This window comes from Corella eumyota, chromosome 2, assembly GCF_963082875.1.
Source record: "Corella eumyota chromosome 2, kaCorEumy4.1, whole genome shotgun sequence".
NCBI classification, from domain to species: domain Eukaryota; kingdom Metazoa; phylum Chordata; class Ascidiacea; order Phlebobranchia; family Corellidae; genus Corella; species Corella eumyota.
Genome location: NC_137491.1, coordinates 5,512,629 through 5,535,587, shown reverse-complemented (window position 1 = coordinate 5,535,587; position 22,959 = coordinate 5,512,629). Strand labels below are relative to the sequence as shown.

Sequence of the window (22,959 nt, the reverse complement as noted above, 5' to 3'; positions counted from 1 at the left end):
ATCGATTGAGTAGCGTTTAGTGTTGTTTTCGTTGTCCGGATAAACATACATTTTGTTACATGTAACTATACACCATCTGGCGGATTGACTGATTTTCATCAAGCAGTTGGTTATTTTATAAAGCCTTTATTAAAAAAATAAAAATATAAAATTGATTGCAAATAAACAACTAAACAAAAACTAAAACTCGTATTGTTCATGTCCATTAACACGGTTATAACTTAAATCAAAGAAAATAAAATTAAGCATGTTTTATTTTTGTCACGTAAATTTTTGTAACATTTATTTAGCGCGCTACTAAAACGTTTTTTATTGTAGAAATAAGATACATTTAGGCAACTTGGGTTTTTTTGTATAGACTTCCAATTGTTAAACAGAAATTTGCAAAAAATATATTATTTTTTTACAATTTGTAATAAATCAAAACAAAAAACTTGATCTAATGTAGATTTTTATATTTACAAACGATGTTAAACTTTTTAAATTAAATATTTAAATTACACAAAAGAATTTTTGTCAGTGAACACTCTGGCAAAACAAATTATATATCTAGATAAAACAATACCGTTTACATGAAATATTTTAGTTGGAGAATTCGACCACACAACGATAAAGTAAGAAAAAATTAAGTCACAAGAAAGTCTTATTATGAATCGTTTTTGTAACAGAATAATAAACAACACTCTTTGTAAAAGGATAAAGGGGGTAACGGACAAAGGCAAGTTCTATACCAAGTTCTATACATTATAACAAAGCCTGTTTCTAATTAAGTTCATTCTTTACTATACAAATAAAGCATCCCGGACGTAATGATCCCACGCGGATAGCATAATCAGTGACGGGTGGCTGCGAACCATGTGTTGATTCTTTATAGAAGTATTTTTAGCCACATTATTCTGTTATACTGCTGTAGGTTATTTTAAGAAAAATGAAAAGGTGATAGTTTTTCGTTAGTTCAATAAATACATTATGCGGATGAAGAAAGTATAATAACCTCAGTAAAATTGATATCCGTAAGAATGGCCCCAACCCATTTTGCTGCTATAGAACAGTAATTGTTATGTTTTATTGAAATTGTTTTAAAACAAATAAGCTTTGATTTTTGTTAGTAAAATTGTGTTTTTTGTTTTTGAAACTTAGTAACTGCTAAAAATAGGCCTACTTGTAATTCTTCTTATCCAGCCATTGTTTAAGTTTTATTGAAGAAACAATTAGGTTCCCTTTTTTAAAGCTTAGGTAAGCAAAAAAGATTTAAATCTTTAACATTTTGTAAGAAGTAAAATTGTATATTCAGTATACAAGTAAAAACATTTTTTTATAAAAACTGTAAATAATTTATTAAAAAATAATAGTATTGTGTAATATTAAAACAGAAAATAAATTAGATTTTATTTAGGTAGTGTAAAACGAAATAAACAATTGCAAAAAAGTTCAAATTGGCAACGGAACTTAAACTTTGTTTCTAATAAATTGTTGTAATTTTAAGAACGCGTTACTTTAATCTTGCTTGTTAACATTTGGCCTTGCATTAAACAAAATATGCCGAAACAGCTCCAAGTCCGATTCAGGTCTATTCTCTCATTTGTCAAGTTTATTGATGCGTAAAAATTGACAAAAATCATAGGTTGGACAAAAAAAATATCACAAAATACGCGGTACCTATAAACTATACGGGATCGAATAGATCGAATGGATCGAATGGATCGAATGGATCGAATGGATCGAATGGATCGAATGGATCGAATGGATACTCCCCAATTGTAGAGGACTTATTTTCAAGAGTTAGTTTGACAATACATTGTGCATTATCTACATCTAGGCCTTCAATTACTCCATACTTTCGTTTGTGCCTCCCGGATTCAACTAACACAAATGCACCAACTTTAATTTCCAAAACTTCTTCGTTTTTATTATTCGTGGTAGCCTTGTTTAATTTCGATTTATTGGTTGCTTCTGCGCCTAAACCAAGGCCTTTGGGTCTAAGATTTGCCTCCAAAACTTTGGTATTTTGTTTAAAGGTTCTTCCGATACCAATCTTAGGATCCCAGCCCATACCACGTAACATAGCCATACCAAAAGCCTCTATTGGTATATCCTCATAGTCACCTAATGAAGCTTGATCTGGGCGTATTGAAACGTCAAGTTTGTCATCTGATTCAAAACCCTCTGGCACTTTATTTTTTAAAAGAAGTGGAACCGCAAGATTTTCAAATTGGTTTTCAGAATCTTCTAACTCTTCCTTTTTTTCTAAGTAGTGAGCAGACTCCTTTAAAATTTCTTGTGCAGCCTCATCTTCTCAACCGGAGTTCGCGACAGGTCGTTTTCTGGCCACCACAAGAACCTAAAGGCATCCCGATCATTGGGATCAACGAACACCTGGTGAAACATGCCCTTTATATCTGCAACTAAAGCGATTTTTTCCTGGCGAAAGCGCAAAAGCACGCCAACCAGATTATTAGTTAAATCAGGCCCCTGTAACAAATAGTCATTAAGAGATAGGCCTAAATGTTTAGCAGCACAATCAAAAACAATACGAAATTTAGGCCCTGTAAAATGGTGAGGTATATAATATTTAAAGTTACTTAAATTCCTAATTTCACCATCTAAAATCATTGTGGCATGGCCACTATTTACATATTCAGTAACCTTATCCCTATACCTGGAAAAAAGTTCAGGGTTAGCTTGCAATTTCTTCTTTAAGTACTGAAGCCTTCGTTCAGCCATTTTCCGATTATTCGACGGTCTTGCAAGATCGTCCTTCCACGGTAATTCAATTTGGTAATGACCGTCAACCTTTTTAACGGTCGATTTCATTATTCCCAAAGCCCTTTTATCCTCTATTATGGCGTTGAACGTCGTTTAAATCCTTAAAGTCTTGATTAAACGAGTTGACCAATATTCTACAAGAAGCGTCAATGCCATCTAGGCTATGTAGAAAATTGATTTTTCGTGCATTGTTATCTGACCTATTAGAGTAGTCAGAACCAAATAATGTCCAGCCAAGCGCTGTATGCAGGCCAAATGGCTGACCAGGTTTACCCACACGTTGCTCCTTCAACCTAAAGGCTTCATGTACATTGTTACCAAGAAGCAATTCAATTTTTGCGTTCTTAAGTCTCGGAAACGTGAGATCATTAAGATGCGCGTAGCGGTTTGCTACATCTTTAGTGGGTATACTTTCACTTACATCAACCAGGTCGTTTAAAACAATAAGCTCGTCTACATTAAATGACTCGATTTCATTAATGCCTTGAATATGCATACCTCCAACAATGGTATCATATTCGGTAAGTGAATTTGCTGTAAATAGCTGTACATGGCGGTCGATTTTGTTAAGCCCCAATTGATTGGCTAACGTTTTAGTACACATACTTGTGTCGGAACCGTCGTCCAAAAATGCATAAGTTTGGACGATTTTGTTTGGGTCGCTGCCCCAAACCTTTACTGGAAGCACCTTGAACCGTTTTACATTTTTACTTTTTTGTGTACCGCAGGCGGTGACAGCTCTTTCTTCGGCGTTCTCATTATTTGTAGGTGCGTTTAAGTTTTCATTCGGTTGTGGTTTGTTGTAATGAAGCAAAGTGTGATGTTTTTTGCTACATGTTTTGCAGGCCATTGTTGTCGGACAATTGTTATTCATGTGGCCTTCTCTTAAGCAATTGAAACACAACTTTTTATTTTTCACGAAATTATATCGATCGATCGACGTTTTCATTTTAAAGATTTCGCAACGCCACAGCTGGTGTCCATTCCTACACAAAGGACAGCATACAAATGATAATGGCGCCGAACTTTTCTCCTTCACGTTAAAGCTCTTGCTGGCAGGCCGATTTGATTTCGATTGAAATCGCCTCCCTTTCATGTCGGAAAATTTTTTATCGCATTGCTCAAAATGAATGCGCTGGTAGTAATGCCTTGATGATCGGGCCAACTCCCTTACGAACTGTAACAAATCATCGAAGGTTGTTTTCCTACCGGTTCTTTCTCTATCTTTTGAAATTTTTATAAAATCACGCCGCACTTGTTCGGGCAATCGTCGATAGATTTTGCTTATTGTCTCACGGCTGTTTAATTCGGACTCATAGCCTCCCGCATTTAAGGTACAGCTGCAGTAGTACATGCTGTCTGCCAATTTATTCCAAGCATCGGAATCTGACTCAGAAATGGGAGGCCCAATTAGTATGGTTTCCATTGCCGCCTCCATGATAAGATCACTGGCACGAAACTTTTCACCAAGTCGTGATCTCGCTTCTCTGTAAGCCTCTGTTCGGTTACGAATAACTTTGCAACCTTTAATTGCCTCAAACGCCTCGCCAGTGCAATACTTCAACAAAAACTGCAATTTGGCGCCGTCATCCGATATTTTACAATCTATAAATTCATCAAACTGCATGATGAAAGAATCATATTCTAAAATGTCGCCATTAAAATTGTCAATCGTAATTCTTGGCAAGGTGGCGTCTTGCGCTAAGTAGCTTGGCAAATATTGGCTACGGGGCACACTTTGCTGGGTTTCTTTGACAATAGGCGTGGAATCATACACCGGCCCCGTTTCGGTAACTAAGATAGGGGTCGGGTCACTCCGTTTGGGTGATAAGCTGTTAATGGCTTGATCAATCCCCAAAGCAGCTGGTGAAGCGAATTGTCGAAGCGAAATTGATGGCCTTTCTACGAATCCGTCAGACCCAAAAACGCTACCCTCTAACTCGGCTTCGGCTTCAAGAACTTTGGATTGAGCCCTGGTTACTTCCTTTTCAAGCTCAATTTGTGCGCCCATGCTTTTAAGGGCCGCAGTGCGCTTTTTCCGACGAGCCCTAGCTTCGGCCTCACGAGCCCTAGCTTCGGCCTCACGAGCCTTGGCTTCAGCTTCGCGGACTTCTTCTTCTGCTTCTTCTTCTTCTTGTTGCTTTTGAATTTCAAGCTGCCGAAGACTTAATTCAGCTTCCTTTTGAACTTGTTCGGCTTGAACTTTAAGCGCCTCGACGCTACCTCTGCTTCTTTGCGAGCTAACAGATCCAGAATGGCGGGACCCAATTACTGAGGGAGCTCCATGTGTTGGTGAAGCAGAGGTTACACACAAAGATAGAAAACTTTGATACCTTTCGTTCATTGTCGCATATCGGCTTTTAACTTCATCAATTTTGGCCTGTGCCTTTGGCTTTTCAACTTCAGCTTGAACAGCCAAGAATTCGTTGCACGCCGATAAACATTTATCGTAGGCGGTGTCGAAAACTGCTTTGCATCCAGTGACCAGCTTTGCCTCCTTTTGAGCATTGATTTCTTTAAGGAGCTGGTTTTCAATTCGAGTAAAATTTGCCAAAGCATTTTTTCGGGCAGACTTCGGATCGACACTGGGTTCTTCGACGGGCTTCGATGTCGAAGCTTGACCGCTGGTACTTGGTTCCAAATTCATTCTTATATGTAAATCCAAAAAATCCTTTCCAAATTATATATCCCAATTTATAAATCCAAACTTGATCTTAAGTCAAACAATCTACAAATCTAACTAACTATACTAACTCAATGATATGACCAAATGTCATACAATTCATAAATAAATGTAGGGTTTGTCTAACTATACCCCACGTGACCAACAATAGGTTGATCGGAGAATAAAATACGCCCCTTGATCACAGATTGATCTCAGTTAATATAAAAATAAAACCGATAATGGGCCCAGAACTGCAACTGTCTAACTCGACTGATACAACAATTGAAATACTCTACAATGTATTCAATATTCAGTACACAAGAAAAACAATTAACAAAAACAATACTGGCTTAACACTTACAATTCAATATTACTTTTAACAAAAACTAACTAAAGACCATTTATGAATTGTTAGAACAGGGCGAATCGTATTCTAAATATATGACGTACTAAAAGTAGAATTCCAAAATTATTCCAAGTTACGATACAAATAAAGACAAAAAAAGCGAAACACAAATCACGTGACTAAGAACGCTGGAAAAAAGGGAAAAACTTGATATGACTAGGCGATAAGGCGATCCAAAAGAAGCCCACAATAGCGGCTAATGGTGTCCAACCGAGTGTGAAATTGTATTTAAAATTAATGAGAAAATAAAAGATTTAAATCTTTAACATTTTGTAAGAAGTAAAATTGTATATTCAGTATACAAGTAAAAACATTTTTTTATAAAAACTGTAAATAATTTATTAAAAAATAATAGTATTGTGTAATATTAAAACAGAAAATAAATTAGATTTTATTTAGGTAGTGTAAAACGAAATAAACAATTGCAAAAAAGTTCAAATTGGCAACGGAACTTAAACTTTGTTTCTAATAAATTGTTGTAATTTTAAGAACGCGTTACTTTAATCTTGCTTGTTAACATTTGGCCTTGCATTAAACAAAATATGCCGAAACAGCTCTAAGTCTGATTCAGGTCTATTCTCTCATTTATCAAGTTTATTGATGCGTAAAAATTGACAAAAACCAAAAATTGGGACAAAAAAAATATCACAAAATACGTGCATAGGCTGACAATTTCTAATAGAACATTTTAAATAGAATTGACAGGAAAGCTAAGTCATAATATGTATAAGAAAAATACCTATAGTTAATTAGAAATTTGAAAGAAGAGATTGAAAAATCGAAAGCAGTTGTGCTTTTAATGCGTATAAAGTCGAAAGCAGTTGTGTTAATCGAAAATAAATATATTTTTAGGGTTTAAGACCCAGTATTAAAAAATACTTTCTGCAAAAGATTTAAGTAGAAAACCTAATTTAACACAGTATTATGTTTTATAATAATACATATTTCATAGAAGTGTGACAAATAATGTAACAGAAACATCGATCATGCAATACTCATTTAGAAAGGGTAAATAACTTCCTGGTGTACCGCATTTAAAAAAAAGGAAATTTTAGACGCTTATTTAATATTTAATAAACGCCTAACGACTGTGTTGGCTGCCTGGTTGTAATGTCAACGTACTAGAGCTAGGTTAGGTATAGTAGAATAACAGGTAAAGCCAAGGACAACTTTCTTAGTCAATGAATCATGTATTATTTGTAAAAAATCTGAACAAATTTGGTTTTATAACTAAACCTAAGCATTATGTTACCCTGCATTTCATAAAAGGTGTTTATTGTCACGCTCAACAAACAATAGAACGCTTACTATTTTTTTTAGCAAGGTTGCGATTTAAAATAAAGCCACGTTGGATGAACTTGGCTTATCCTAAAAGGTTCTACTGTTTACATAGGGTATTGTTGAAAGAGTATTTAGAGTTAACGGTTGCCATAAAAGCTTAAAAAACGTTTGTATTTAAAAAATAGTGTACAACGTTTGCTCAAAATGCTGTAGTTCGTATTTTTATTTAATGAATTTAATAAAAGCTTGGGGTTTAGTTGTTTTTTAAGTACAAATAAAAAGTTGACTAAAGATAAGTTTTTAGGAAAACAAGTTTTTAGAATATTATTTTTAAAATGCAAATTAGACAAAGTTGAAAGCCTAACAGGAAGCAATCTTGTTAACAGTAAACGATGTGTTGGATTCGCTTCAAGTGCAAAATTGTAAAAACACAAAGCCTGCTTTTGTAAATACAACGTGACTGTAATTTCCGTTTGAATGCTTTTAATTAAAACATTGCTGAGAAAACTTAAACGAGTTTATAAATATATTGTATTATGCAAAGTATAAAAAATGATATTTTTGTTTTAGATTTAATGTGGGTTAAACTTTTTAATAATACGATTAATATAAATAACACTTGGCAGAATGCGACAAGTTAACATCGGTTTTGGATTTTTTTTACTAAGTGTTATACTTGTAATAATCTACATTGTAAATGTAGGCAATGTTACCAAACTTAATCGAAAATTTGGATTAACAAGATTAACATACAGGTAATTTTTTTAAGTTATTCAATGAGATTGTGGTAGTTTTAAATATTTTGGTTAAAATTTTTGTAATATATAATGTAGTACTTTACAACTATCAAATAAAGTTAAATATCTTTCAAAGATTTAAGACAGAACAGTTATCAACGAACACATTCTTAACTTCATTAAACCGAAAAAGAAAACTTGATTCAAGGTATATTTTCGTATATTTTAGTATATATATTCTGTTAATCTAAATCTTAATAATAAAAACATTTTTGTAAAAACAATTTTTCTTTTAATTATTTTAAGAATATTACTTTTTAGCGAAAAAAAATTTTAATTTCAAAAACTTATTAAGAAACCGAACATATATTTTGGCATGGACCCATCCGTGGGATGTACCGACAGAAGGGTTTTCAGAGGGAGAAGGTAATGATCAGTGTGTGTTAACGTACGACAGAAGTAAATTGAACGAAGCAATAGCAGTCGAGTTTCATTATACATCATTAAACAAAGAAAAAATGCCATGGAACCATTACAGGTTGTTTAAACTATAGTCTAAGGCTATTTTAAAATTGACTGAAAACAATAGCACTTATTTAAGTCACTTTTAATTTATTATAATTTTGCCACCAATTGTGTTTAAGGGACATGGATCAGATTTTTGTTCTTGATTTACAAGAGGCGCCCTCTGTTGTTTCGATATCACATCGTGGACCAAATGGTATGAATAAATTTGACGACTTTATTAACTGGACTATGGGTTATAGAACAGATAACGACGTTTGGCGACCTTATTCACGAAAAAATGCTTTAAAAGAACATGCATTTAGCACCAAAGAAAAAATAAAAGAAATAATGGCTAAAAAGAAAAACATGGCCGTAAGTTTGCTTTCATAGAACTGATTAAGATTACTAATACAAACATTTTTAGTTTTTTACTTAAAAAAGAATATAACGTATTTTTATTCTTCAATTACGGGTTGTTCATTTTTAGTTATGGGTTGTGAGCAACTGTGATTACGTGAGCGGTGCCAAACGTCGCATGCTTTTTGTAGACGAATTAATAAAAGCTGGGGTTAAGGTTGATCGATTTGGGAAGTGTTTTAAAAATAAAGAAGAATTTAAAAACTTGCCAAAAGAAAAATTAGACTCGTATAAATTTTACTTAGCCTTTGAAAACTCGTATCATTGTAAGGATTACATAACTGAGAAATTCTGGCATAACGGCCTTTATTCTGGTCGGGTTCCGATAGTCTTGGGAGCAAAATACGAAGACATGGAGCGAATAGCTCCCCCAGGATCGTTTATTCACTCGGAAGAATTTCCGTCGGCAGAAACGTTAGCAAAACACATTTTATACCTGGATAAAAACAATACCGCTTACATGGAATATTTTAATTGGAGAATTCCGCCACACAACGATAAAATGAAAAAATTATTAAAGTCGTTAGAAAGAGTGGGTCTGGATTTATTGTGTGACAAACTAATGAACAACACAGTTCGTAAAAGGATAACAAACATGGGCGAGTTTTATTACAACCAAGACAACAAAGCTTGTTTTTTATAGATCTTTTCAAATGTAAAAATGTAGTTTTTATTATAGCGGACTCTATAACCACGCTTTTTTGCTTTATTTACTGCTTTGCTACTCTGACATGCTACTTTAGAGGAAATAGTTATAACTATAAAAAACTAATTATGGGTTTAAGTTGTTTATGCTATAAAGCAAGTGAAAGTTTTTTATTGTTGTTTTGCAATAATGAAAAAAGTTGTTTTATTTTTTAAATATTCTTGCTCAAGATTTTTAAATGTGATTTTGTGTGTTAAGAAGTTGTTATTAAATTGTTTACTGCTATTTTTAATGTTTCTTAATAAATCAATATGCAATCTCTTAGAGCGTATTTGCAAAAAAAAATAATAAGTTTTTTTATTAAAAGATGAGTTTGTAAGCAGAATATTTTTCATCCACAAAAAATTTCACTTTTAAAAAATTACAAAATATATTCAGAGTGTATAAAAAAGTTATTTATTTGTACTAGTTTTTTCAATCAAAAAAAACTTAACAGAATACAAAGTGCTTTTTAAAAGTTGTCACAAAACAATTGAAAATCCATTAAAAGTGTTTTAAAACATCGAATCTTCCTCCACGTTTCCTGAATATTCACAAATTTCATCAAATCCCGCCTTGATTGCCACATCGCGATCATCTAAAAGTTGAAGGTAAGCCTCACATTTGCTTTTGTCTTTTTCCAATATTTTGGCAAGTTTGCCGTCATACTTTAACTTTCCACGACTGGTAATAACAACATATGCGTCAGAACTGGATCTGGGCACAACAGTTTCCAACATATTCTCATGAACATCATCTAAAAAAGTCCCATTTACAGTTTTACAACTACAATTGCCCTCAACATCAAAAACATCAACAACAAACAATTTTTCTCTATAATATTTTCCTTTTCGATAATGTTGGTCGACCATTCGAACCTTTAAATTGGGCCTTAACCATGTTCGGTGGTTTGTTTTTTTTGTTTTTTTGTGTGATTTCAATTTTTTAGAATCATTAGAGGAGGATTTAGAGTCTTGTGTGCGACTTCTTTCAGAATATGATCTATGATATCTGTCATCATTCATTTCACTTCGTTTGCTTTTTTCAGAATGTCCTTTGGATTCGTCATCTTTATATCTCCTCTTTCTTTCATTTTTATAATTTTTTTCAAATTTTTGATGTCCATTTTCATTATTTTCTTGTTGCTGGTGCGCTTTACTTAATCGACTAAGATCTTTGCTGTATTTTGTGTACTCTGTTTTTGAAACAACTTTAAGTGCATACTCCCCAATTGTAGAGGACTTATTTTCAAGAGTTAGTTTGACAATACATTGTGCATTATCTACATCTAGGCCTTCAATTACTCCATACTTTCGTTTGTGACTCCCGGATTCAACTAACACAAATGCACCAACTTTAATTTCCAAAACTTCTTCGTTTTTATTATTCGTGGTAGCCTTGTTTAATTTCAATTTATTGGTTGCTTCTGCACCTAAACCAAGGCCTTTGGGTCTAAGATTTGCCTCCAAAACTTTGGTATTTTGTTTAAAGGTTCTTCCGATACCAATCTTAGGATCCCAGCCCATACCACGTAACATAGCCATACCAAAAGCCTCTATTGGTATATCCTCATAGTCACCTAATGAAGCTTGATCTGGGCGTATTGAAACGTCAAGTTTGTCATCTGATTCAAAACCCTCTGGCACTTTATTTTTTAAAAGAAGTGGAACCGCAAGATTTTCAAATTGGTTTTCAGAATCTTTTAACTCTTCCTTTTTTTCTAAGTAGTGAGCAGACTCCTTTAAAATTTCTTGTGCAGCCTCATCTTCTAAAGTAAAATCTTTTTTTCCATCGGAATTTCCAGTTTTTTCTTTTTTCTGCCAGCGATTTTGATGAATAAGAGGGATTATAAGATGTTTTGTAGGTTTATCAGAAATATCAAGTGACTTTTTATCTACATGTGTAAGATAATCAACAGGTAAATTTGAATCTTTTTCTTTAATTACTTTATCTACATCAACCTTAGATTGTATTTTATTTTTAAAGCCAAAGGAAACAGATATTTTGCCACTTTCACTCATTTTAATTTTTAACTTGTTTCTCCTCTTATATTTTTGTACTCGCTAATTTGTTCCGGATAAACTTTAGAAAGCTGGGTTATCAATTCCCGGCGAAATTTGTTGTAAATATCGATTTTTCCTTTTACAGCCTCGTTTTTCATTAACGCTTTGTCGATACAGTCCTTTGTGTATAACTGAGGATTTTTTCCAGAATCAATGTAATCAAAAACTTCCAATGGAACGTGTATGTCTGGAAGTGTTGCTTTTGTGTTTTCAATATCTTTCAGGCATGTTATCATAGAGTTAATCTTCTGGTTAAGCACAGCTTGGCCTTGCGGTTGAAAGTCGCTGACTATGATTCCTAGTTGACGAACGTTTTCAATAAATTGTTCAAGATTATCTTCAAGGACTTCCAATTTGTCACTCATTTCATTATTTTATTCATCAATATATATAAGGTAGCTTTCTTAAAATGAAGTAAAAATTGTAATTACAAATTATCCTGTTGATCTCTGGTCCTGATGTATATATAATTATAAATTAACGCCAAATACTAAACGGCAAATAGCCTTTCTTACCCTTAAAATAACAGCGAACGAAAAGTATATTGTAAAGAGCTACGTGTCTTTTTATTAAAAAAAAACTTGCCTTATTTATCTAACAATTTCTGCACTAAAAGCAAGTAGAGATGAAAAACCTTTCACAATACCCACTAGCATATTAAAACGTGATAGATACGAATACAAAAGAGATCGTTTCGCGCTGGTTCGACATAAATTTACTTCCCATTCATAAAATAAAAAAATCTGAATACTTTGTTTAAAATGAAAAAATAGTTTTAAGTATTCATTAATTAATTAATTAAACAAATTATTTAATAACTAAAATTATACTAATGTAAAAAATATATTTAAGCTTTCTAACATGTAGGAAAAAAGGCATTTTTACTTAGTTTGGAAGCATGCAAAATGACGTCATCACGTGTATTTACATCTTTGAATGATTGTTGACACCTGCCCGTTACAGGGAACACAATCTTCTTAAAACTAAAGGTATACTGATATTTATTAAAAAAACTGGTATTCTCAACCAAGACACATTAGTAAACATCAGTATATCTATGTTTTTATATAACTAAAAGTTTGTGGAACTAAAAACACTTTTTTCTACAACCGCAACTTCACCAATTAACAAAAATGTCCAAACTAGTATTAGTAGGTATGCATTATCATCATACTAACCCCTTATCATTTAATATACTTTTTTGTGTTTACTGTTCATTTTGTTAACTAACGTTAATATATTAGTATTTTTCACTTTGTTTAGGTGGAGGCAGTGGTTTTATAGGAAGATATTTAACAAAGGCATTGGAAAAATCTGGATTTTCTGCTCTAACAATATCCCGATATGGAGGCCAAAATAAATCTACAAATGTTATAACCTGGGTATTTACAACATGAATTTTGCAATTATCAAAAACCATTTGTATTTTAATGTGATCATTACTGTAGGAGCCCTTATTATTTTATGTTGTAGGAAGATATTAAAAGAAATGGAATTCCTGACAAAACATTTGGAGTTGTTAATTTGGCTGGCCAGTCTGTTCTTGATCCAACGAAACGGTAAGAATTTTAAAAACAATCAACTATGACTTAAGGCAATAAATTCTTTTTAAAACTTCAGATGGAGCAACACCCTTAAAAATGATATTTGGAATAGCCGTATAGATACTACAGCTACACTTAGAGATGCTATAATAGCTTCAAGTTTACCTCCATCAGTATGGGTTACTGTTTCGGGAGTTGGTTATTATCCTACTCATAGTACCAAGGTTTACACTGAAAGTTATGTATGTGATAAACCAAACGATTTTTGGACTGAATTAGCAACAGCCTGGGAAAAGGCCAGTGTTTTACCTGACACCTTAAATACTGATATCCGCCATGTTACAATAAGATCAGGTAATTAAACATACTATGTAAAAGTTATAAAAAAAACTTAACTTTTTAATTTTTTAGGTGTAGTTTTGGGTAAGGACGGTGGAGCAATACTGCAAATGAAACCACCCTTTAAACTTGGTTTAGGTGGACCTATTGGCAGTGGCTTGCAATGGTTTCCATGGATACACATAGATGATATAGTTGGAATATTCATGCATGCTATTCAGAACCAAAATGTTTCAGGAATTTTAAATGGAGTTGCTCCAGACCCCCAAATAAATTTAGATTTTTCAAAATGTTTTGGCAGGGCTTTATGTCGCCCAGCTTTTATTCCGCTGCCTGGGTTTGTTGTCAAAGGTGTTTTCGGGAAAGTGCGAGCTAAAATCTTGCTGGAGGGACAAAAAGTTGAACCGAAACGAACACTTGAACTTGGATATCAGTTTAAATATCCGACACTTGAAATGGCTTTAAAAGAAATAGTTTTACCCTAATTCAATTTTTGCCTAAAAATCACTGTGTTTTTTTTTTCATTTGTAAACAATTTCAGGTTTGTTATGTTAACTAAAAAACTAAAACTATTTGATATTGTTAGTATTTATTAAAAAATGAAATATATATTTGTATCGACTAATATTATAGCACCAATGGTAATAGTTACATGAATTAAATACATACCATTACAGAAATTTAAACTGCATAAACTGTAAGACACATAAAAAAGTATATGTAAAAACAAATATTGCATAGTCATTAACAAGAGACACTATACCTTAAAATATAATAAAGGACGGGTACTAGTTCAAAGTTAAAAAAATAAAATATGACGTAAAAAAATGTGAATTTTTAAGCTATGTCAATAATTAATTTTAAATCTTCTGTTCATACCATTCTACATTCAACATAAGCAAGTACCATTTTTTTAAATAAGCAAGTAGATTTTAAAAATGAATATTATTGATACCTCCTCATATCGACTGCATTATTTACTATTAACATTTCTAAACATACTTACAATTAAAAAATCAGAATGGATTATATGTATATATACATCAAAAATATTAATTAGTTGAAGAATTTTAACGAACAAAAAAAAATTTCTGCTTAAATCATAATAGGCTATCAATATTCATCTAATAAGTACATCTTTTAACAATTTAAAAGCAAGTCTATTTGAAGTAAAAAGGTGAAAGCATATTAAAAACTACAACAAAAAAAATTTATAATAAAATTTAGTTACATTATTATAAAATATAAAACTGAAACTTAACTTTATAAAAACCGACAGAAAAATAATTTCAAAGTGCAGTTCAACAAAAATATTTAGATATAATTACTAAAATGTTATTAAAATTATCAGTTTAACCTTAACTACACAACCTAAATATTTAAAAAAAAGATTAAAATAAAGCAAACCAATGTTAAATAACTTGTTATTATATTAATACAAACACATTTGTTAATCAAAAAGTTAAACCCAGGAATCTACATTACCAGCCTGCTGATGGTTTTCGATGGTCTGTAATGACACGTAGTTGGCATCTGGTTCACTAGAATGGTAATTAGTGGTCATTGGTGCATAAGGTAGTTTATAAGATGGTGTATGGTGGTTTATTAGTGGCTGTGATGTGTAGGTGGGATTCGGAATTGGATCCTAATCAAATTAAAATTAATTTTATTAAATAAATCAAATTAAAAATAAATATCATATATATTATCAAACAAAAAATCTCGAGTTTGCCTGAAAAAATAAAGTTATTTAATAATTATCGTACCCTAAATGTGCTTGGTTCCTCCGGTGACATTGCAGGACTTGATAAAGGTGAGACTTGGCTTCCAACACTGGCCACACTATACACACCAGCTACATGAAAGTGGTACTGGCTCCACCCCTCTAGTTTAAAAGTAGCTCGGAGAGATTTGTACTCCCATAAGTTAACTAAAACGCGGCCAGCACCTTTCACTACACGATGTGGGTACCTATAGTAATAAAGAACAATAATAATTTAACCTGTGTACTAAGATTTATTTTTCAAGGTCAAAATAAAAAAAAAGGGTTTCTTTATACTGACGAATGTTTTATTATGTTTCAAATGCTATAACTGGCTTACCGATAGTCACTGCATCTGCTGATTGCAATTAGTTTCTGAATTCCACCGCAATTATACAACCTCATAGCATTTTCAACATTCGATGATGTCAACTCACGAAGGGCTCCACAAGATGCTTCAATAAGAAGAGATTTTTGTGGAGGTATTCCAGATTGAGCAAGAAGATCAAGAGGAGGATCATCTGGAAAGCTTTCTGAGGATGCTGGGTCAGGCTCTGGAAGAAGATCAACAAAATCCTGCATCGCATGTTTACCTGCAATTTGTTTTTAGGAATATAGTTATTATAGTATAACTGTTATATAAAGTTTTACATCTGATCAGATTTAAAGCATTATGTTAATATGTACCCAGCAGTTCTCTGTTTCTCCCATCTAATGCCATATTTCTTAAAGCTGAGCACATTACAGTAACTATTCTCTCATTTTCCATGTGCAAAAACTCCACTAACATGGGAAGACCTTTTTCCTTTCTCACAGACAATCTGTAAAACAAATTAAAAACATTTTTGATCAGGCTCATTCCAAAAATAAATTAATTTTCCCCGGTTCAAAAAATAAGCCACCTTATATTTGATGACCAGACCCACTGTCCTGCTGACAAATTCTGTAGAGCACCCGATGCTGCCTCAAGTGTCCCGAAATTACAGGTTTCAGCCAACAAAGCAAGATATCTTCTTACTACTGATGGTTGCCATAACAACTCAACCCCTTGAGCATCTGGTTTTGACATACTGTGTGATGAAGATGGATCAAGAAGAATCTGAGATAATTTGCCATTTAATTACGGTATTACCATTTAATTACAACAACATATCGAAATTTATTAAAAATATTCACCCATTAAAGTAATAATTTGTATGGTTGTGCTTTTTTAAAAAAACAATGTGCTTTTTTTAAAAAAAAACTTTTTTAAAAAAACAAATTTTTATGTTTAAAAAACATTAAAAACAATATTTTTTTTTGTAATTTTTCCCTACCTCCACATTTTTTCTTCTTCTATCTTTGTACCTCTTGCTTCTTCTCCAGCAATCCTCTTCCTTATTCTCAACCCCGGAAATGTTTGAGGAGTCTCTTGTGAGAGGAAGATGAGCAGCCTCCACCTCCAATGCGAGTCGATACGAGAGGTTGCGGAGTATGCACATACAGTTCTCGACACCCTGGAAAAAAAATCTTATTAAAAATAGAGCTTTTATTTTTTTTTTAACAAATCGAAATATAAATCTATTACTTTGCTATCCACATCATTTTTTCCAATCACATTTTCAACGATGAGCAACAGAGCTTCAATTAAACCATCCACATTTCTCATTTTCCTTCGAACCTCTACACCGGCTGAGCTTATATTTCTAATAAAATTACAAGTATTAAAAAAATTCAGGTACTGATAATAGCAATTACAATTTTAAAGAATCTCAAAAAATAATTTAAACAAAAACAATATAATTTTTGTTATCTAACAATACTTGCTAGACAAAATCAAACGTTATCTGTTATAAATACAACACACCTTAAACATCCAGTTGCATTTACAAACAATGTAGCCCAATTGGGGTCAATCGTAAAATCACTTGCAGTTAAATCAGTGTAAGAATCAGTTTGTTCGGCAACTAAAAACTTTGCCATTCTTTCAGGATCAAGCATACCAACATAGTGGATAATAACTCGAGAGGCAAGAGTGGGGAGGGCACTGTCGGTGAGCGTAAGTTTCAGATGATCGCAGGAAGATAGATTCCATAGAACACCTGTAAGGTAAGGAGAATAGTTTTTAAACATATAATTTTATTTTTTTTTTTAAACACTAATACAGATAAAATTCCTTATCTAAAACCATACAGAAAAAAAATACTTTAGAAACTAAAATTTTAAGTAGCCAACTTTTGATAATCTATCTACATGACAAAAAATTAATTACCAGTAATTAATTCTTTCATTTCCTGATCTTCTGTACATCTTAAAACATGAGCCAATGAGGAAATACCGCCGCAGTTTCTTACTATCACCTTTGCATCGTTATTTGTTCGACCATATACCAAGTTCCGAAGTGCACCACAGGCATTTTTTTGAACCTTAACATAACCAAAATAAAACAATAAAAATAAACAAAAATAAAACAAAATACATATTGTTGCTGTTTAATTTTTTTATTTTATATAGTTTAAAATTTAAGAATTATTCTACTATTTTGACATTTGGAAAAATTTCAGGTATGTGTGATTTTTTTATTGTTTTTCAACCAACAACTTGTGTAAACAAACAAGTTTTATTCAACAAATACCAGGGAGGTTATACAAATAAATTTTTATTTATTTTTGAGAATCTTCAATGCCATTTTAATTTTGCTTTTTTATAGAACTAGTTTTTATTTCCCATTGTTGGACAACCCAAAGTTTTACGACCAATATACCAGAAATCAATTTCAAGAAATTTTTAATTTAAAACTATCCTACAGAGAAGTAAATACCTTATTACTAACGCTTTTACAGTAAAAATGAATCTAAGAACCTAGTGGTTAAAACATTTAAAATTTTTTTTATAAAATTACTTTTAGTCAAAAATTTTAGTCAAAAATAATTTTAAAACATAATACACTGACATAACCTTTGCTTGCCCCTTCTTGACTAGTATGTTAAAACATTACCTAACAAGGCGAACAAATGTATTACCACTGTTATATGAATCACTTATGTTTACTTACATCAATAACATGGTGATGTAGAAGGTTAACTAACAACGGGATAACTCCTTTTCTTCTTATTACAATTTTCATCTGGTCATCTCCATAAGTTAAGTGTTGAACGTATGCAGCAGCATTGGACACCACCTGAAAGTTTAAATAAAACAAATTAAATCCAGAATCAGAAATTCCAACAATTCCTTTTAAAGAAATTCCAACAGTTCCCTTAGCAACAATTCCTTTTAAATTTACCCATAATGAAAATGACTATTTGGCAAACCTGGTATGAATGGTGTCTTAACATTTCCACCACTTCATTTATTTCTGGTTCGTTTCCGTAAATGAAACTAAACAATAAAAAAAAACGTTTTGTATAATAATTACAAGCTGCTAAAAGTGTGTAAATACAACAGTAAATTACAAATTTCATTTTTAGAAACCTAATATTTTTAAAAATTATATAAACTATAAACATGTACAAATTTAATAGTTAACGTACATACCCATCACTATATTCATTATTACTGTATGTAATTTGTCGGTGAAGGTGGGTTGGGTTCAATGTTCGGGGTGAAGCTGATAGCCGATGACTTCGCTGTCGCTGTCGATAGTCTACAGGGTCACTAGATGAAGCCTTCGAGCTTTGTTTGTGATTTACTGAGGAGAAACGGACGACATTTCAACAATTTTTTTTGATTTAATTTCTAGTCAGACTTAATGCAGTAATATTTAAATTTAATGAAATTGTTGTTAGACCTAAAAAAGACTTGTAAGCTAATGGGTTGGTTTTAAGCTATTTAGAAAATATTATAATTAAATAACCAACTTACATGGTGTTTGATCATAATGTGTTTGTGAGGCAACTGAGTTAAGTCTGTTCCTGGAATTTCTCACTTCACTCGAATTCCTGTTTCTTGTCGTGGGATAGGATTCCTGAGATGTCTTTCTACTATGAGGTTGCGGACTTCTTAAGTCTCCTGTTCAATAAAATATGACAACTATTATATATATATACTTTAAAAAAAATGTCTGGTAAAATTAAATCATGTAGAATGTAGACAATATAACTTTGTTCTTTACTTACGATGCTGACTTTTCATATGGGATGAACTAGAATGTCTTGAAGACTGATGCTGTTGGTAAGATGGTGGATTTTCCATTACATGCGGGTGGTGCATGTTGGTGTTTTGTGTTATGGGATGGTCCACTGTTTTTTTGGATCGAGATTTTCGGGGTGGTAGAGGCGGTGGTGGAGACCACTGGTCTTGTTGGTTAGCAGTATGGTTGATATTTTTTGAAATTGGAATGACTTTTTGCTGGTAGCTAAATTGTTCTGGTTGTGGATTATGGTTCATGTAGTAACCATGTTGATTAGAATAAGGTGGGTTATAATAGTATGGATCAGGAACCATTATATGCTGCTGGGGTTGGTCATAAAATGGTCTTTGGGGTTGTGGCTGAAAATAATTCACTGGTAAATTGACGTAATAAGAAGACACTGGCTCATTTTCGAGATCGTGATACTGGTGCGCTGGTGGAAACTGGGTAAAAACTTTTTGTGGTTGATACACTGGAGGAGGTGAAAAATGTGTTGGATAAGGAGGTTGCTCAGTCTGGTAAGTTGGAACAGTTATGCGAGGCATTGGAGCTGCATAATATGGTTTAGGGTGAGCAAATGTTGGTTGTGGACGGTGATTACTGACAGGAAAATGGTGGTAGTGGTTGTTTTCATATGATGGTGCAATAGGGCAAGTTTGTGGACGATTTAGCTAATAAAAATAACAGATTTTATCCAAATTATTTAAAAACCTAAAAAAAATTATTCAGATAATTATAAAATTTTAATCTGATAACTTGCTTTATTAGACAAAGTAAAACAAAAATTTAGGTATTTACCTTTTGTTTACTGTTGTTTTTCTGTTGTGGATGGTGATGCTCATATTGTTGATCTGCAGATAAATAAAATAAAAACACAACATCACAACTTGTAAACATACTACTAAACCAATTTTAACATTACTTATCATCAGAAATCCTTAAATCATTTTAAAATTGCAAAATTTTTTTTTATTTGACATACTAACTTGTTCAGCTAATCTGTCTTATACCAAACCTATTGATCAAAATGTTAAAAGTGACCAAAAGCCTTAGTTAAACACAGACACGTAATAATTGTAAGTGGTTAATAACGGTGTAATTACGATGCTGTTGCTCTTTATTTGTCTGGTTTTGATTTGATTCGTGATCATGCGAATGTTGTGACGAATCTCTTTTACTTTCTGTATCACTTCCTTCTTTTTCTTCCACATCGTGATTATTTCTAACAAAAATTTTTTTTTTTAAATTTGTGTTAAAATTTTCACCTTTTTGATTAAAGAAAAATAAGTTGAAAAATTTCATTTACAAAATTTATTCAATGTCTTTTTAAAATCTTTAAAATTTTTTTGTTTTTTGTTAACCTTTTAAACATAACAACTTCTTTAAATTTACTACCATTAAATGAACATTTTAATTTACGTATGACATTTAAAAATCTCTAACCAATTGTCATTGAAACAAGTGGGTTGATTGTAAATTAAAATAAAACAATATATTACAGCATTTTATTGCCTTACCTTTTAACATGGATATTACTCATATTAATTATTACTACAAATTTTCCATTATATTAAAAATATATATTTTTATGAATAAACCAACACCTAAGTAGCAAATTTCCTAACAATTACTAAACATTTATGGTAATTTAATCAAACAATAGATAAGCAATTAGCTGATTAACAGAAAATATTTAATTACCATGTCTGTAATAAAGTACCAAACTTACTAACACTATTCTAACAATACTTTAATTTAAAAATAAATAGTCCAACAAATGCACAAACTAATAACAAAGATTCAAAAAATTTAAACAAATAAACAATAGTAGTCCTTAAAAGCATAACGTTAACATATTCAACTAATTTTACAACTGAAACAAAGGTCATAGTTTCAAACTTTAAACTGTTTTAACATTTAACCAATGATGAGAAACAGGTAATTACGCCCACTTCTGTAAGGAAAATAACACTTAAAAGTCTAAGGTATCAAGTTGCACTTAATTGTTGTTGACAAATATGGCCCAATTTGAACCGAGTAAACCTTGTTTAAATAACAACTAAGGATGTGAAATCATTCAAGTGCAAATACGTTCATCAAATAGGACTGATTGTAATCCTAAAATTTTTTTGTTCACACTTTGAATATTCATAAACAAATGCTAAGAACTACTCCTGCAATCTTAGTATAGAACTATTTTAAGTTTATCGAAATTCTTTTTTCATTATTTTTTATTACCATAGCTTTTTTAATCAAGAATAACAAAAATAAACAATTTTAATTTTGCAATCACGAATTGTTATTCTTATATTTAATCATTTTTTAAAAATATTTATTAGTAATTTTTCAATGAAATTTTTTTAAAGTAAAAAAAGAAAAATGCACTTATATTAGTGCAGTGGGAAACAACAACAAAATTAAAAACGTGCCAAAATCAATGCATTTTCTATTCATACATGAATAAATACAGTATCACAGGTCTTGGTCACCAAATCCAAAACTTACATACCCCCATTGATATTTACTTTAAAACATTTTATTTTTTTAAATTTGCACTACACAATCTATTGTGTCAAAAAAAAACTCACTTGTTATTGTTGTTGTTGTTATGATTGTTGTTGTTGTTTGTTGACCTTAGTCGACATCTTTCAAGTTGTGTGGCAACAGTGTTGTGTTCTTCCTCCAATTCTCGAGTTAGTCGTTCAAACTGAATTTCCTAAAAATATTTAATTTATTAATTTTAATTAATTATCAATGTATAATTCTAGGGTTGTTTAGTACAAAATGCAAATATTATAACACTTTTATATACCGTTAGCAAAGTCAGATTTTTGTTGATAATAAATGGAATATACACAACTGGACTGTTTCAAAACATAACTTTTTATAATACGCACTTTAAAAACAACAATTTATAACATTAAGCGAGACAGTAATGTTAACCTTAATGAAATGTAAATTCAAAATTTAGAACTTTAACAAAAATATATGGGCCTACTTTTGGCAGTTTGGATAAAATTAATAAAGCTAATAATTACGAAATTTATACCTGTAATCTTGCATACAGTACATGGTCAACGTTGCAAAAACAGTGTTCGAATTCTAAAAACGTTGACATTTTAAACTATTTTTTAAAAATGGGTATTCTAACCTGTTCTTTCACGGAAGCAAGAATAAATTCCGTGTCAGCTTGGCCCGTGAATAAATGGCCGGCGGATTTGTCATATGACATCACTCTGCACTCTTATCGTTGATTAACCATTAATGAAAACCCACACAAAACCAAATGCAAACAATATTCAAAAACAGTTTTATCAGATCAGTAAACACAGACGTCAGCCGATCAGTAAATTAACGTACAGAGTTCGATCGCGGACCTCGAAAATCGAACGAACCTAATCGATGTCAAAACATTTTTGGTCAAAATGAGGGCGTTATTATTATTTAAAAAAATTATACGGCAAAGAACATTTTTGTTTTATAAACTTACAATTTTCCTTATCATGTTAGAACAATTTTAAATCCAAATATTCACATGTAAACAAAATTTTAATAAAATAGACTAAATAAAAATTCGTCTTCATCATGCTATTCGACCTATAGACACCTCGTTTCATATAAATGTGCTGCATTTTTAAGTTTAAACAAATGATTATACTTATACCAGGCTTATACA

At 31.8% G+C, this 22,959-nt stretch overlaps 8 protein-coding genes across 8 annotated transcripts; 2 read left to right on the top strand and 6 right to left on the bottom strand.

Moving 5' to 3' along the window:
- Positions 1-1,443: 1,443 nt before the first annotated feature.
- LOC145742940 (G-patch domain and KOW motifs-containing protein-like) lies at positions 1,444-2,909 on the bottom strand. Its single transcript, XM_082560784.1, has one exon. It carries the CDS (start codon positions 2,069-2,071, stop codon positions 1,667-1,669), a length of 405 nt encoding a protein of 134 aa, XP_082416910.1. The 5' UTR covers positions 2,072-2,909; the 3' UTR covers positions 1,444-1,666.
- On the bottom strand, positions 2,269-2,814 carry LOC145742241 (uncharacterized). Its single transcript, XM_082560024.1, has one exon. The coding sequence runs from the start codon at positions 2,812-2,814 to the stop codon at positions 2,269-2,271; it is 546 nt and encodes a 181-aa protein (XP_082416150.1).
- Positions 2,831-5,413, bottom strand: LOC145742240 (uncharacterized). Its single transcript, XM_082560023.1, has one exon. The coding sequence runs from the start codon at positions 5,411-5,413 to the stop codon at positions 2,831-2,833; it is 2,583 nt and encodes an 860-aa protein (XP_082416149.1).
- Positions 5,414-7,744: 2,331 nt separating this feature from the next.
- Positions 7,745-9,777, top strand: LOC145742968 (alpha-(1,3)-fucosyltransferase 7-like). The gene is made up of 5 exons (XM_082560814.1): positions 7,745-7,873; positions 7,992-8,063; positions 8,211-8,393; positions 8,500-8,734; positions 8,850-9,777. Exons 1-5 carry the CDS (start codon positions 7,746-7,748, stop codon positions 9,420-9,422), a joined length of 1,191 nt encoding a protein of 396 aa, XP_082416940.1. The 5' UTR covers position 7,745; the 3' UTR covers positions 9,423-9,777.
- On the bottom strand, positions 9,385-11,485 carry LOC145742967 (G-patch domain and KOW motifs-containing protein-like). Its single transcript, XM_082560813.1, has one exon. The coding sequence runs from the start codon at positions 11,483-11,485 to the stop codon at positions 9,980-9,982; it is 1,506 nt and encodes a 501-aa protein (XP_082416939.1). The 3' UTR covers positions 9,385-9,979.
- Positions 11,486-11,493: 8 nt separating this feature from the next.
- On the bottom strand, positions 11,494-11,928 carry LOC145742969 (mediator of RNA polymerase II transcription subunit 10-like). The gene has a single exon (XM_082560816.1). It carries the CDS (start codon positions 11,890-11,892, stop codon positions 11,494-11,496), a length of 399 nt encoding a protein of 132 aa, XP_082416942.1. The 5' UTR covers positions 11,893-11,928.
- A 555-nt stretch (positions 11,929-12,483) lies between these two features.
- On the top strand, positions 12,484-14,031 carry LOC145743677 (epimerase family protein SDR39U1-like). The gene is made up of 5 exons (XM_082561709.1): positions 12,484-12,682; positions 12,791-12,909; positions 13,001-13,086; positions 13,148-13,425; positions 13,483-14,031. Exons 1-5 carry the CDS (start codon positions 12,661-12,663, stop codon positions 13,893-13,895), a joined length of 918 nt encoding a protein of 305 aa, XP_082417835.1. The 5' UTR covers positions 12,484-12,660; the 3' UTR covers positions 13,896-14,031.
- Positions 14,032-14,034: 3 nt separating this feature from the next.
- On the bottom strand, positions 14,035-22,641 carry LOC145743676 (uncharacterized). Its single transcript, XM_082561708.1, has 18 exons — positions 22,435-22,641; positions 21,872-21,999; positions 20,387-20,505; positions 20,082-20,134; positions 19,270-19,954; positions 19,016-19,162; positions 18,689-18,842; positions 18,466-18,532; positions 18,207-18,332; positions 17,424-17,577; positions 17,019-17,253; positions 16,740-16,857; positions 16,489-16,668; positions 16,075-16,271; positions 15,860-15,993; positions 15,513-15,765; positions 15,177-15,381; positions 14,035-15,055 (listed from the first exon to the last, which is right to left on the bottom strand). Exons 1-18 carry the CDS (start codon positions 22,513-22,515, stop codon positions 14,873-14,875), a joined length of 3,219 nt encoding a protein of 1,072 aa, XP_082417834.1. The 5' UTR covers positions 22,516-22,641; the 3' UTR covers positions 14,035-14,872.
- Positions 22,642-22,959: the final 318 nt, after the last annotated feature.

What these genes read in the sequence shown, in the direction of transcription:
- LOC145742967 (XM_082560813.1), bottom strand. Translation starts at nt 11,485, where the DNA reads ATGAGTGAAAGTGGCAAAATATCTGTTTCCTTTGGCTTTAAAAATAAA.
- LOC145743677 (XM_082561709.1), top strand. Translation starts at nt 12,661, where the DNA reads ATGTCCAAACTAGTATTAGTAG. An exon ending in CTACAAATGTTATAACCTGG is followed by an intron (nt 12,910 to 13,000) that starts GTATTTACAACA and finishes TTTATGTTGTAG; the next exon opens with GAAGATATTAAAAGAAATGG. An exon ending in CCATGTTACAATAAGATCAG is followed by an intron (nt 13,426 to 13,482) that starts GTAATTAAACAT and finishes TTAATTTTTTAG; the next exon opens with GTGTAGTTTTGGGTAAGGAC.
- LOC145743676 (XM_082561708.1), bottom strand. Translation starts at nt 22,515, where the DNA reads ATGTCATATGACAAATCCGCCGGCCATTTATTCACGGGCCAAGCTGAC. An exon ending in CCATATGAAAAGTCAGCATC is followed by an intron (nt 19,163 to 19,269) that starts GTAAGTAAAGAA and finishes TTTATTGAACAG; the next exon opens with GAGACTTAAGAAGTCCGCAA. An exon ending in GAAGAAGAAAAAATGTGGAG is followed by an intron (nt 16,272 to 16,488) that starts GTAGGGAAAAAT and finishes AAATTATCTCAG; the next exon opens with ATTCTTCTTGATCCATCTTC.
- LOC145742940 (XM_082560784.1), bottom strand. Translation starts at nt 2,071, where the DNA reads ATGGCTATGTTACGTGGTATGGGCTGGGATCCTAAGATTGGTATCGGA.
- LOC145742968 (XM_082560814.1), top strand. Translation starts at nt 7,746, where the DNA reads ATGCGACAAGTTAACATCGGTTTTGGATTTTTTTTACTAAGTGTTATA. An exon ending in ATGCCATGGAACCATTACAG is followed by an intron (nt 8,394 to 8,499) that starts GTTGTTTAAACT and finishes ATTGTGTTTAAG; the next exon opens with GGACATGGATCAGATTTTTG. An exon ending in CTAAAAAGAAAAACATGGCC is followed by an intron (nt 8,735 to 8,849) that starts GTAAGTTTGCTT and finishes GTTCATTTTTAG; the next exon opens with TTATGGGTTGTGAGCAACTG.
- LOC145742241 (XM_082560024.1), bottom strand. Translation starts at nt 2,814, where the DNA reads ATGAAATCGACCGTTAAAAAGGTTGACGGTCATTACCAAATTGAATTA.
- LOC145742969 (XM_082560816.1), bottom strand. Translation starts at nt 11,892, where the DNA reads ATGAGTGACAAATTGGAAGTCCTTGAAGATAATCTTGAACAATTTATT.
- LOC145742240 (XM_082560023.1), bottom strand. Translation starts at nt 5,413, where the DNA reads ATGAATTTGGAACCAAGTACCAGCGGTCAAGCTTCGACATCGAAGCCC.